The 12,912-nt window shown below is 29.5% G+C and overlaps 1 protein-coding gene across 13 annotated transcripts; it reads right to left on the reverse strand.

Annotated features, from left to right (window-relative positions):
• Window positions 1–451: 451 nt before the first annotated feature.
• LOC114179481 lies at window positions 452–12,201 on the reverse strand. Of its 13 annotated transcripts, none has more exons than XR_003603473.1 (7): window positions 11,906–12,200; window positions 11,736–11,839; window positions 11,531–11,644; window positions 7,961–8,044; window positions 7,730–7,827; window positions 5,094–5,103; window positions 452–1,137 (listed from the first exon to the last, which is right to left on the reverse strand). XR_003603473.1 is itself a non-coding variant. In XM_028065833.1 (6 exons), the coding sequence occupies exons 1-5, from the start codon at window positions 12,144–12,146 to the stop codon at window positions 7,771–7,773; spliced, it is 600 nt and encodes a 199-aa protein (XP_027921634.1). In that variant the 5' UTR covers window positions 12,147–12,200; the 3' UTR covers window positions 452–1,137; window positions 7,730–7,770. The 13 variants fall into 13 exon arrangements, 6 of the variants coding, with proteins under 6 accessions (XP_027921634.1, XP_027921636.1, XP_027921633.1 ...); XR_003603476.1 differs by lacking the exon at window positions 452–1,137 and adding an exon at window positions 2,530–2,885 and having other exon boundaries at window positions 7,957–8,044; window positions 11,906–12,201; XR_003603474.1 differs by lacking the exon at window positions 452–1,137 and adding an exon at window positions 2,530–2,777.
• Window positions 12,202–12,912: the final 711 nt, after the last annotated feature.

Below are 12,912 nucleotides of genomic sequence, written 5' to 3' on the forward strand. Positions count from 1 at the left end.
TTTTACTAAGTTTGTATAATATGATACACTTGATGCCTTTATATATGATGACAAAATTGTTAACTTTTGAAAATAAGTTTGGGGTTTAACTTTGTTTAATAATAAAACTAAAAAAAAACTTATTTAAAAATATTTCTACAAATATTTAATAAAAACGTCAATTTTATTAAGAATATCATCATAAGTTGTATACAAAGATTAAATTGAGTCTCAATCTAAAGAAGACAATATTGCTTCATTTTTACAAAAAATGGGACTAAATTGAAACTAAAAACAAATATAGGGACTGAATTGATTCACTTTGACACGTGGCACAACTGTGAAGTGACACGTGTCAAAATTAAAAAAAAAATTCAAAAAATTAAAAAAAACCAGAAATTGACACGTGGCGTTGACTTAACACCGTCTGGTCAAAGTTAACGGTGAGGACCAAATTGAGACAACAAAAAACTTGAGGACCAAAATGAAATTTCATAACAAATAGAGGGACAAAAAAAGTAATTTAACCAAAGAATAAACAATACTGTAAGAAAAATATCTAAACATCTTTCACTTAATTTTTGAAGTAAAGTTTAACTGTAAGTTCAAAAAATCTAGACCAAAAGGAGTTCCTTCCATTACATCAAGCCATGCAATCCTACTTGAATGGCCATATCCACCTTCCTTATTCACTTCAACTTCTTTATCTCTTTGTCTTTTCTAATCCTTCCAAGTTTTTTTCTGAAACTTTGGTCAACTTTCTCTTTAACTTCTGAATGGTTTTTCTGCTATCTCTAGAGGCATTTAATAAGGGAAAAAGAAGAAGTGTACTTAGTGTTGAATAAAAACTGAGACGCACACGAGACGAAAAAACAAACAAACTAAATTTGTTAACAAAAATATGTTGCAACTAATTAAAAATATTAACCACTATATATTTAAGATTATCTAACATACTCCTTTGATTCCTTATTTGACTTCTAAAAGCTTGATGTTGATATGTTTGTGAAACTGTCACATTGCATCCAAAAGTGCTCAAAGCTAGTTGCCATATAGGATTAATGATAGTGACAATTTGCTTTTGGCTTGATATCTTCTTTGTAGCTCCCAGCCCATTTCTCCTAGCTTCACCTCTCTTTAAAACTCATCTTAGCTCCACTGAAAAACAGAATTAAAGTCTAAATTAAGGCAAACCAAGGGAGTTAAATAAAATTAGATCCAAGTTCCACTTATATTAGACCAGGTATTAAAACTAAAAAATCACTATAAAAGTCTCTTTTTAACACATTTTCTACAAAACTTATAATTTTACTCTAGGAAATGCATATGATCTAAAAACAAAAACTAAAGACAATAAAATTCCCAAAAGAAGTGCACTTAGACCCCAAAACTAAGCTTATTCTGAGTCTTAGATTTTCCATGCGTCTAACAACTTGGAATTATCCTAGTTTCTAGATTCGCCCTTCCTATCTTAAGTTCCTTCCCTCAACTTTGAATGATCTTTACTGACATCCTCCTCCCCCCTCTCGAGAGGAATTCGTCCACGAATTCATAATACATTTATCACAAAGAGAAAGATAAGATACATTAGAGCTATTTAGTAATTTTTAAATTGAAGCAAGTTCTTGTACACATAAAAGTGTAATGTCTACTTTCTAAATGGCTTCTTGCTTTGCAGGTACGTTGACTAGCTTCTTTTTAGTTCCTTCTTCTTTAACTCAACCTCAACCCTTCTTTAGTGTTTTTGGTATGTAGCCTTCACTCTAATCTTCTTTTGTTATTTTAATATATATTATTATAGTATGATTATAGCAAATACCATTTGCTTTATATAATTGCAACCTTGAACATGATTTTTATATGTAAATTGCAATTGGACTAAAAAAATACTACAAAATAGGTGCAAAAGCTTAAATCAAGTAAACTAGAGGTTTACTACAATGAACAAATTATTACCAAAAAGGTTTCATGCCAAATTACAAGATTTGAACATTTCATGGTGACAAAATGCCCTTTGTTGATTAGACTACACATGAAAATTGCCTTCGTAGTTCAAGCACTGTTGCACATACCTCTAAGATGGACCAATTTATGTATATGCAAGAAATGGTGAATGATGCTCTTAACCAGCATGCTTCATTTGAACAACAAGATGATAGTCATTTAGAAGAGTCTCCAAATGAAGTTACTTAGAGGTTTTACAATTTATTGCCAGAGGCAAATCAACCTGTATTTAAAGGGGTAATGGAGTCAAAATTGTCAGTATGCATTGGACTTTTGGCTTGTAAATCTAATTGGAATGTTCCCAACCAAGCATTGGACTGTATGGCAAAACTCTATTTAGATCTAAGACCACCAAATACTTCTTTGCCCAATAATTATTATGAAGCCAAGAGATTAGTTTCAAAGTTAGGATTGTACTCTAAGAAGATTAATTCTTTTGTGAATGGTTGAATGCTTTTTTGTGACAATGATAATGGCAAAAATGATGCATCTTTGCTTGAATGAAAATTTTGTGGGCAAGCTTAGTATCACACAATTCATCCAAGATGAAGGTAAAAAAAAAACCAATTCCATTGAAGTTCATGTTCTACTTGCCTATAATTCCAAGATTACAAAGAATATTTGCTTCAATGCAAATAGCACAACATATGTCATGACATTATGCGAACAAAACTCAAGGAATGTTACGTCATCCATCTGATGGTGAATCCTGAAAGCACTTCAATCGAAAGCATAAATCCTTCGCTAGTGATCCCCGTAACATTCGACTTGGTCTATGTCTGGACCGATTTAATCTGTACATTCAGGCGTCGTCTTCACTATATATTCTTCAGTAATTACCAACAAATATATCCATGGTAATTACCGAAGGGCATAATCCATTGATAAATATTACCTACGATCTTTTTACAAACAGATTTACACCCATCAATAACCCGTCTGAAACACGCAATAATACCTTTTTTTTGTAGTATATATAATTGTTTTGATATTCTATCTACACACTATATATCACCACATTTGAATTACTGTTTACTTTAGAATTTAGACCTCCGTCAAGACTTAGTCATTAAGAGCGTCTAAGAACGTTAATATTGAAATATCTATTTAAATTATTTTTAGCTCCTAAGCACTAAGATTCTTGGACGAACTATAATATACTTTTAATACATATTAAGGGACAAATGCAGAATTTTCATAGCTATTTTTTATGTAAAATTTCAAAAAGTGATAAAAAGAAAGTACCAAAAATAGATGTAAAAGATGAAGTACATAAAGGTAATAACTTTTGAGTGTTTTTTGATTTGTTCTTCTTTTTGCATATGTATTGTTACCCGTGTTGTTGTTTGAAGATATTTTTTGTTGTTTCGGGCTCATTTTCATAAATCTTTTTAGGTTTTTCAAGTGTTTCATAAACCTATTCTTGGGGTGAAGAAAAGGTAATAATGTTTGATCTTGCAACTCTTTGTTTTTTGGGTTTTAGGGATTATTATTTGGCAGTGTGTGATTTTGTTCATCAAACACAAATTACAGGTAGTGACAAGGTAAGTTTTTAGAGTTTGAGGTTTTGCTTGTTTAATTTATTTTATGATTTTAATTATTATTATCCAGTTTAATTGGTATATTATTTAGCTCCATCCAATAACCAAAATCATTTGATTCATGTTCCAGAAAAGATTTTATGGATCCCATCTTACTTTATTACTAGTAAGATCCTGTATCTTTAATAATTTACTAATATAATAATCTTTTCTGCCTTTATTTGAAGTAACTAGTGAGATCTTATATTTGCAATAATTTTACTAATATAATTATCTTTGTTTCCTTTATTTGAATTGTTGTAGTGGTAGCAAGAAAAAAAGAATGAGAAAATTGTGTTTTGCTTATATTGTATTATGGTTTCCACCATATTGGTCTCATATTAGTTAAATATTTGTGTTCCTTATCTTGATTGTCATTTGTTCTATGATGTTTGGTTTGTAACATGTGTACGAATTTAATACAAAAATTATATTTGGCTTTTTTTATACGCATTTAAATTTTTTAGAGTTATTTGGGTTCTAAAATTGTTTTACTTGTAGTTAGTTTTTCCTTTAATATTATTGGTATTGATAGTTAGTTTTTCCTTTAATATTATTGGTATCGACATTATCGTGTGTACCGCAGGTGTTGGTATGGAAACTGAGTCTGTCCAAAGGTATTTCTTACTCTTCTTCAAAGTTGAATGTCTTTTGAATAGTAGAAGTTTTTCTTTTTGTTTAAATATAATATGATTTGTGAACTGGTGTTTTGATGCTTTGGAAACTTTTGTAGATTTGCATGTTTGTTAGTTAATTTCACTAAATTGACGAGACATGAAATTTTTGTCTTTGTTATATACTAATTGACCTTTTGTTTGATGTTTTGGGAACTTTTTGCAGGTTTGTTAGTTAATTTCTCCAAATTGACGAGGCATAAAATTTTTTGTCTTTATTATATACTAATCGGCCTTTTGTTCAAGGTTATATGCAAATAATATATGTCAATATTTCATATGTTGGGTTTGTAATTGCTGCTCTATGAAAGTCTGAAGTGATTATTTGTGCCAATTATATTTGACTTTAAAAATAAAGCAATTCTATAGTGTTTTAAATAATGGTTTGAAAATCACATCAATACCATACAAATCAATTTAGTTTATTAGATGTAAGACTATTTTTCTGTAATTTACTTACTTGACAATGTTATCCTCTACATCAAGTAGGGCCTTGTGCTTGCAATTTAAATGTTGACTATTGGTAGCTTGAATATTGAACAAACATAAATTGTAAAAAATATTGTGTCAACATGTTTGTGGTTAGTTTTTAGCTTAATTTGTCTAATATACAGTTGTATCATCTTTGATTTATTAGCTTTCTCATTAGTTATTTAATTTTTATCCACTCATTGAATTTTAACCATTATCGTAGGCAATAGTAGCATGCGTTGTTGTTATCATGATTTTGGTTCTTAAATTATATTTTAGACTCTTTTTTAGTAATATTCTATGATTTTGAAGTTTTATTGGCGTTGAGTGATTTTGATATGCGACAATTGGTTGAAGGAAGTAGCAGAGGAGTTTATGTTGAAACCTGTTGAATCCTGGAATAAATAAAAAATGTGAATCAGGAAGGTTAAAGAAACTGTTTAAATTGCCTGGTTTTATTAGATGATAAATAATTATTTGATTCTAAAAGTATAAGAGTTTCAATATCTTTAACCAATTTTTTTATAATTATTATATAACTATAAATTACCTTTTTTTTATTTGGTTATTTAACTACGAAATCTTAGTCCAGTAATAAAATAAAGTTAAGTAGTTATTTGTAAAAAGAATTATTGTTAAAAGATATCTCAAAGAAAAATAATATGTAATACTACAAACATTCTTAATAAGAAAAACAATAAAACTAGAGAAGTAAAACTAGAGATTGATGTTTTAGTTTAATAAAAACAACTTACACTTTTAGTTCAAATTCGGTTCATTGCAAAAATAGTGGACCCTCTTACTTTTATGATTTGTTGTCCTCCATATTGTATAAATTTAATCTTTTCAAAGTAATAATTATTTTATTTTGAAACATGATTGTGAATATTTTTAAAGGTTTAAAACAATTATTTTTATAATCAATACTTAAATGATTTGTTTGTAATTTTTTATTATTATTTGAAAGACTAATTTCATTAATTATTTTTAATTTTCTAACTATGGATTGTTTTTTATTCTATACGTTTTGATATCTTTTAAATTTATACAACTATAACTAATAATTTTATGTTTAAGTTGTAAAAAATATTTTATCAATTAATTGATTTTATTAATTATTTTAAATTTCTTTACTTATGAATTAAGATTTTGAGTTCATATATTCCTATTTTTTGGATTCTTCTATTTATTAAAGTATATTTTGTCAAATATAATTTTTAATATTACCACTAATTATATTGTCAAATATATTTCTTGAATAATTATATTTTGTTTTAGCTTCTTTTAATTATTAAAAGATTAAAGTTATTACTATTATTATAATTTTACTTATTATAAATATTATTTCATCACCAATTATATGTTATTTTAACTTATTTAATTATTAATTTTGATATTATTAGTATTGTTTTAATAAATATTTATATTATATTTAAACATGTTTCTTTAATTATTAATTAATAATACTATTATAATTAATATTATTTTTGTTATTATTATTTGAATGAATAAATATATTTTATTTTAAATTATTTTTTAATTATATATATATATACATATATATATTATTTTTATTAGAATATTTTATGTTTAATTTTATATATTTATGAGTTAATTCACTTTAAATATTAGTTTAATCTATTTTTCTGTTAATAAATTTTAACATAAATTTATATTTATTTTTGTACATGACCATAAAAGATCCATAATGCACATTTTATTTTAACAACAATTATTGTATACATATTTTATTTTAATATAATATATAACTAAAAAATTTAATTTTAGTCGTACAACAATTTTATTTTATTCACATAACTAATAATATTTTACTATAATTAATATAAATATAATTAGTATTTATAAATATTTATTGTTATTATTATTTTAAATTATTTTATTATTATTTTGTACGGAATTTATAATCTACATTATTTCCTTATTATTGTTATGATTATTAGTATTATTATTACTTTATTATGAAATCCATAATGCATAATTAATTTTTAATAATATCTAATTTTGTCAGTATTATATTTATAATTATATAAATAAATTATTTATAAAAATAGAATAATAATTATATTATCATTTTTAATACAAGTTAAAAAGAAAAACACCACGGGTCTAAACCTAGTTTTAACTACAATGTCAATATAATAATAACATATTATGGTTACTTTACCTGAGTAAACACAATCAATATAATCGATTACCTAATATAATAACAATAACAATAATAATAATAAATAAATAAATTTATATAATAATAAATAAAAATATTAAATAATAAAAAAATTGATAAAATAAATTTTTACGATAACAAATTAGTAATAAAAGTGAATAATTTTTAAAATTAGTTAATAATAAAGATTATTTTATTATTTTATAATAATAAGGATATCTTTTTCTTTACTTTTTAAATTTATTATATCAATCAAATCATTTATATATATAACAATATACAAAGACGATTCACTCTTTTGTTTCCATATTTTAAAATATCCTTTAAAATATTTTTATTTATTAATTTTTTTTTAAAATTGACCGTTACTTTTACAAACTTTTTATAAAATTCTTTTTCTCTTCTTCTTTATTTATCAATGGTTATTCTTTCATCTTTTCTAATATATTTCATTTATTTTTAATAAATATAATTTTATTTTATATATTAACGTATATTTAAAAAATGCATACACATATTTTATATAATATTATGCATATTTAAAAAATGCGTATACACATGCACTATAGTGTTGTTTACGTTAGTATTTTCATAAATCTTTTCTTTATTTTTCTCACTTTCCATTTGTCTTTAATTTAAAAATTTTCATTTTCATTATTTTCCACCACCCCGATCCCTAGATCCGCCTTTTTAATCCAATCCTAAATTATTCCCTTTTCAACAGTACGAAGTAAAAAAAGAATATAGTGGCTATTACATTACACTATTACCAAACCATGTGTTACACCAATATCACGGATTAATTTCGGCAGTAAAAAGTAGGTGTTGGTACATACCTTGCTATCGTGGTGTACTACTCCACAAAATAATTGACAGATTATAAAAAGTATTTCACTCGGTTGTCCCTCCTCATGGCACTATATACTGCTTGGACCTGAAAAATGCCACAGTATTATTACCTAATTTCTAATAAATGTAAATAAAATTTTGACACGTCTCAACCTTTCATTCCTTTCCCACAGGTTCTTTTAGGGGATAAAAGAGGGGAAAGAACGAGACAGACAGACCTGTTCACTGGAAACAACTTGAATTGGCCCAATATTTACAGATACGTATTTGCCCCCTGATGATAACTTCTGCTTCACATATCCCTGTAGCAACATGTTAAAAATTCAAAGCCCGTTCGGAAAAAGAGGTTCTATCACTACATGAAAGTATATAGATGCAAATTGCAATATACTCATGACATACTCTTGAAGGATTACATTCACATCACGCTGCAAAGCCCACAACTTACACGGAGAAACAATTATAGTTGAAAGAGAAATAAAATTTAAGCTTGTGATCAATTTCCAACGGTATACAAAAGTCAATAGAGCTCATTAAAGTGACGTTGACTTAGAACTGAACCCACCACTGTACTCGAGACATCTGTTTCTAACACAAAAGGCTTGGAGAAACTAGGTAGACCAAGAACTGTAGCTAGTGTAATTGTTGTTTTCAACTTCTCAAAAGCTATAGCAATGGAGGAGTTCCAATGAAAGCTATCCGTTTTCAACAAATTAGTCAAAGGAGAGGCTATGGTTACATAACCTTTAATATCTTCTATAATACCCAGTGAGCCTAAAAAACATCTTAATTGTTTTAAACCTGTAAGACTATGCTATCGTAAAACTGCTTGGACTTTCTTGTTGTCCATTGTCACACCATTTCCTGACACAGCGTGATGTTTTCTCAATATTTGGAGAATCACCTCAAAGTGTTGTAAGTGTTGCAGGTGCGCAGACCATGTAGGACTATATATCAAAATTTCCTCAAAAAATACCAGTACAAACTTCTGCAAGATGCCTTGAAATATCTCATTCATCAAACATTGAAATGTGACAGGGCATTGGTAAACCCAAATGGCTTCATCACAAGCCATTCGCAAGGCCTGGTAAGTTTTAGAGGGGCCTTAAGTCTGTCCTCCGGATGTACCAAGATCTTATGAGAGCCAAATCTAAAATCCAGTATAGAGAAAAATTGGGTGCAAAACTACTCATCAAAAGAAGCTCATTGACAGTCGGAATAGCGAAACTATGATTTGTTGTGATGTCATTTAAAGCTTTATAGTTAGTGCAAAATCTCCAAGTTCCATCCTTCTTGACAAGGATTATGTAGAAGAAAAAGGGCTGGTACGAGGTACTATGATCCCTTCATTGGGCATGACCTGAACCATGGTCTCATTTTTTTTTTCTGCTATGCGTGTATCGATTAAGGCTGTGCTTGTCCAATATCAGGCAACAATTGTATTAAATGATCTTGTGACCTTAGAAGGGGTAATCCTTTAAAAATGTGAAATACTTCCTTGTCAGTATATAACAAAATAGCCTTTTTAGGTTCCAAATCAGTGGGTAATCCTAACTACTGAGATGTTGTAGCATGCGGGTCAAAAAGTTCAATAATATCGTTGGAAAGACAATCTTTGGAATTGGTTAAATTAGGCAGCAGGAGAAGGAAGTTTGGATCTGCCCCCATGTAATGTGATAAACCAATTGTAGGGCTGGCCAAAATAAATTTCATTGCACTGGACTAAACTAAAAAATAGTTCAGATGAACTGAAATGTTAATATATATATATATATATATATATATATATATATATATATATATATATATATATATATAAAATTTCTCGCTATGTAAGCACATTGACTATACAACTGCATGACTTCATAAATAAATAAAAAAGGATGAAATTGTATTTAAAAGCACCATTCTAAGCTCTGTAATCGTAATTAAATATATGACTCACTCATTTATATAAATGTAAAGCAAAGGTCCTCCTTATTTTATGCTTTGTTGCCACCCATACATACAAATATCTCTGCGAAAAGGTAGGAAAGAGAGTAAAAGTTCTTGTGTGCATCATTTTATAACTCTTTTCCATCATCGAACATACTTTAACAGCTTATTTTACCTAGAATGAGGGATCAGTTGGGTGCGCGAGACGTAGACAGGGTCAGTTTCAATCACAGAGCAGTTAATTGAACTTATTTTTTTAGAGGTTCAGTTTTTTAAACTGAACGGTATAATAGTTCAGTTCAGATTTTATTATATATGATTCAGTAATTTTAGTTTAATTTAGTGCATTTATTTCACAGTTTAGTACAATTCAATTAATTTTGTCCAGTCCTAACCAATTGTTTAAATAAAATTTCACAGTTAACTAGTTGTGTGGGCCCAAAGTGGCTAGCAATGCCACAACAAGTACCAAATAGCTCTTGTAATTGGCAAGATGTAAACAAGAAGCTTCAAGGAATAACCTTGAATCTTGACCTCCAATTATCTTACTAATCCTTCAGCGACAAGAGTACCAACATTCCCAACTAATACTTGAAAATTGGAGACAGATTCCCCAGGAAGTTTCTAATAGTGACCAAGCTTAGACTGTGAAAAATTGTATGAACTTCCTTTGTCCAAGACAGGTTCCCTAGGTGATTTAAGAATTTTGTCTAGGATTGGGTAAAAGAGGTGGTAAATTAGTCTTCTTAAGGGATTGGCATGAGAAAAGGGTAGAATTTGTAGTGTGTAGTTTGGAGATACAGGTTGATGAATATTTTGCCTTCAATGCATATTTTTCTTCAGAGTTTGGCCAAATATACACATCTAACCTGTGTAGTAGGGCTTCAAGAATCTGGGCAATGACATCCCAGCGTATATTTGTTTTAATCCCCACAAAGGGTATATTTAGGATGAGAAAAAGAAAGGAATAATGAAGCATTACCAAAAACATGATCTGAAGCACACCACACCTTAACACCTTTACAGTAAATTCAATTTAAGACTATTTATTATAACAACTATGTTAAAAATATATACACAACATAATTACCAAATTTATATGAACAGTTTATCTTAAATAGCCCTAAACTAGTTTCAGAGATGACAAACTGCCCTAGGGAAGCCAAAAATTGTTTACTAACTTCATATTTTGTATGTAATTAAATACTGTATTAACTGATGCACTACTTAGACTACCAACATTCAGGGGAGCATCAAACGACCAAAGGCATAAAAGTATTTAAGTTTAAAGTTGTACTGGATAGAGTAGTGGGTTGGTTCAAACCTGTTAGCTTATTGATTAATTATTTATCCTGTGATGCTGGTAAAAGAATCTTGTTCAGTGATAGTTTAGGTATATATCAATAAATAGTGTTAATAAGTCATACTAATCTGATCACGCAAAAAAGATTTCACTATAACTATAATCAGATTATTTTCTTTAAGCTTTCTTTTAGTCCATTACTTTCTTACTATGCTTCAATCAAAACGTCCTTAGAGTGTAGTTAATTATTACACAAGCCCAGCTAAGCAAACAAGGGCTATTGTTACCCATAATAAACATCATGTAGAGTTCAAGAGGAAGCCAATTCACACACAGAATAGATATAAAAGTAATAACAAAACTTAACAAACTGTAATAGCACGTTAATGAAATGCTTATAAGTTTATATTATACACACACAAACACAACCCCAACTTGTAATAGCTATATCATGCAATTAAGAAAGAAGTTAATTAGGATCACAATACAAATAAGATAAACTTTTCCAATATGAAAAGCACAATTTCCAGAAACGACTTGACACAGATACCTGAGAAATTGGTTGTTGGATCACAGATTCAACAGCAACAACCATGGCATGCACAAAATCCTCACCTCCCGTTCCAATTGCTGTGAATCCTCGAACAGTTGGGTAGGAGTTCACCTTCAGAACACAAAACATAAACAATTAATCGATTATGCACAGATAACTACTAATTGAAAACAATGTCTAACAAGAAACAGTTAAACAAAACCTTCTCGTCCAAAGCCAACCACTCTTTGTTAGAATCATCTGTAACAGTGGTTCCAATAACCACGTTTGTCGTTTGGCCAACGCTCTCTTCGACCTTGGAAACCTCTGTGACAGAAAAGGAGCTAACATTAATAACGGAATGTGACGGTTTTGTGGATTGTGGGTTGCTACCTGAAATGGCCTTGAAGACGGTGTCCGGAGGAGGATCTTCCTGGTGGTGGGACGACGGCGTTTGATTGAGAGAACAAGAGAGAGGAGGTTTTGGAGGATGAAAGCGGCGTGACCTAATTGCGGTGAGGTTGTTACATTTGGTACGTGAGGTTATGTGATGCTTATGAGGATTGAAATTGAAAGTACGGAGTAGAATGGGTTCTATGAGAGTCCCTGAACGAAGCATGCTCCTGCACGCCATTCTTTTCTTTCCTTTTTGTGCTAAAATAATCCAATCCAATCCTTTCTCGGCCTAATAAAGGCTTGTGTGACCAAGATTAGGACCATCCTATGGTTTTAGCGTGTTTTAGTGGTATATTGTTCCAACATCATTCTTTGACATTTTTCTTTGGAAAATGATAAAGTGACTCCTTGAAAGTTACTACTTTTTTACTTTCTTACGTATCATTGGCCAGTGGAATTTTAAAAACAATTTTGATTTATTATTTTAATTGTTGACGTGACGTTGAATACGCATTTGAACTTAAATGTGATGAAAAAGAAGGGTTTAGGTTTTGAGTTTGTGGTTTCTCCTCTCACTGTCATATTCTGTTTTTGTACACACAATTGGAACCGAGACGACACAGGGAGAAAAAGAAGGGACTAGGGTTTCCTTCGAAAGAAAATGAGTTTTGGGTTTGCTTTGTCTCTCTTGCTTAGAGTAAATCGCTCTTCCCTTTCGCTCACATTCATCTTCTATCTCCATGCACACAGAAACGCAAATCGTCAAACTGTCATACCAGACCAACATCGGATCTCGCGTCCTCTCGTCGCTGCGTCGATGAGAACCATTTCCTCTGTTGTTACTAGGGCAAGGTCCTGCTTCTCCCTCTCTATTTCGTTTTTTAATATCATATTCCTTTTTATAAGCAGTTTCTATATTTCAAAGAAAACACCAACATAGTACTTGAATTTGTTGTAGTTGGTGTCGTATTTGTTGGTGATGGTAAAGTTACGACGTGGTCTTT

This window comes from Vigna unguiculata, chromosome 3 (assembly GCF_004118075.2).
Source record: "Vigna unguiculata cultivar IT97K-499-35 chromosome 3, ASM411807v1, whole genome shotgun sequence".
NCBI classification, from domain to species: Eukaryota; Viridiplantae; Streptophyta; class Magnoliopsida; order Fabales; family Fabaceae; genus Vigna; species Vigna unguiculata.

What these genes read in the sequence shown, in the direction of transcription:
- LOC114179481 (XM_028065833.1), bottom strand. Translation starts at nt 12,146, where the DNA reads ATGGCGTGCAGGAGCATGCTTCGTTCAGGGACTCTCATAGAACCCATT. An exon ending in CGTCTTCAAGGCCATTTCAG is followed by an intron (nt 11,840 to 11,905) that starts GTAGCAACCCAC and finishes TTTCTGTCACAG; the next exon opens with AGGTTTCCAAGGTCGAAGAG. An exon ending in AAGTTGTTTCCAGTGAACAG is followed by an intron (nt 7,828 to 7,960) that starts GTCTGTCTGTCT and finishes GGCATTTTTCAG; the next exon opens with GTCCAAGCAGTATATAGTGC.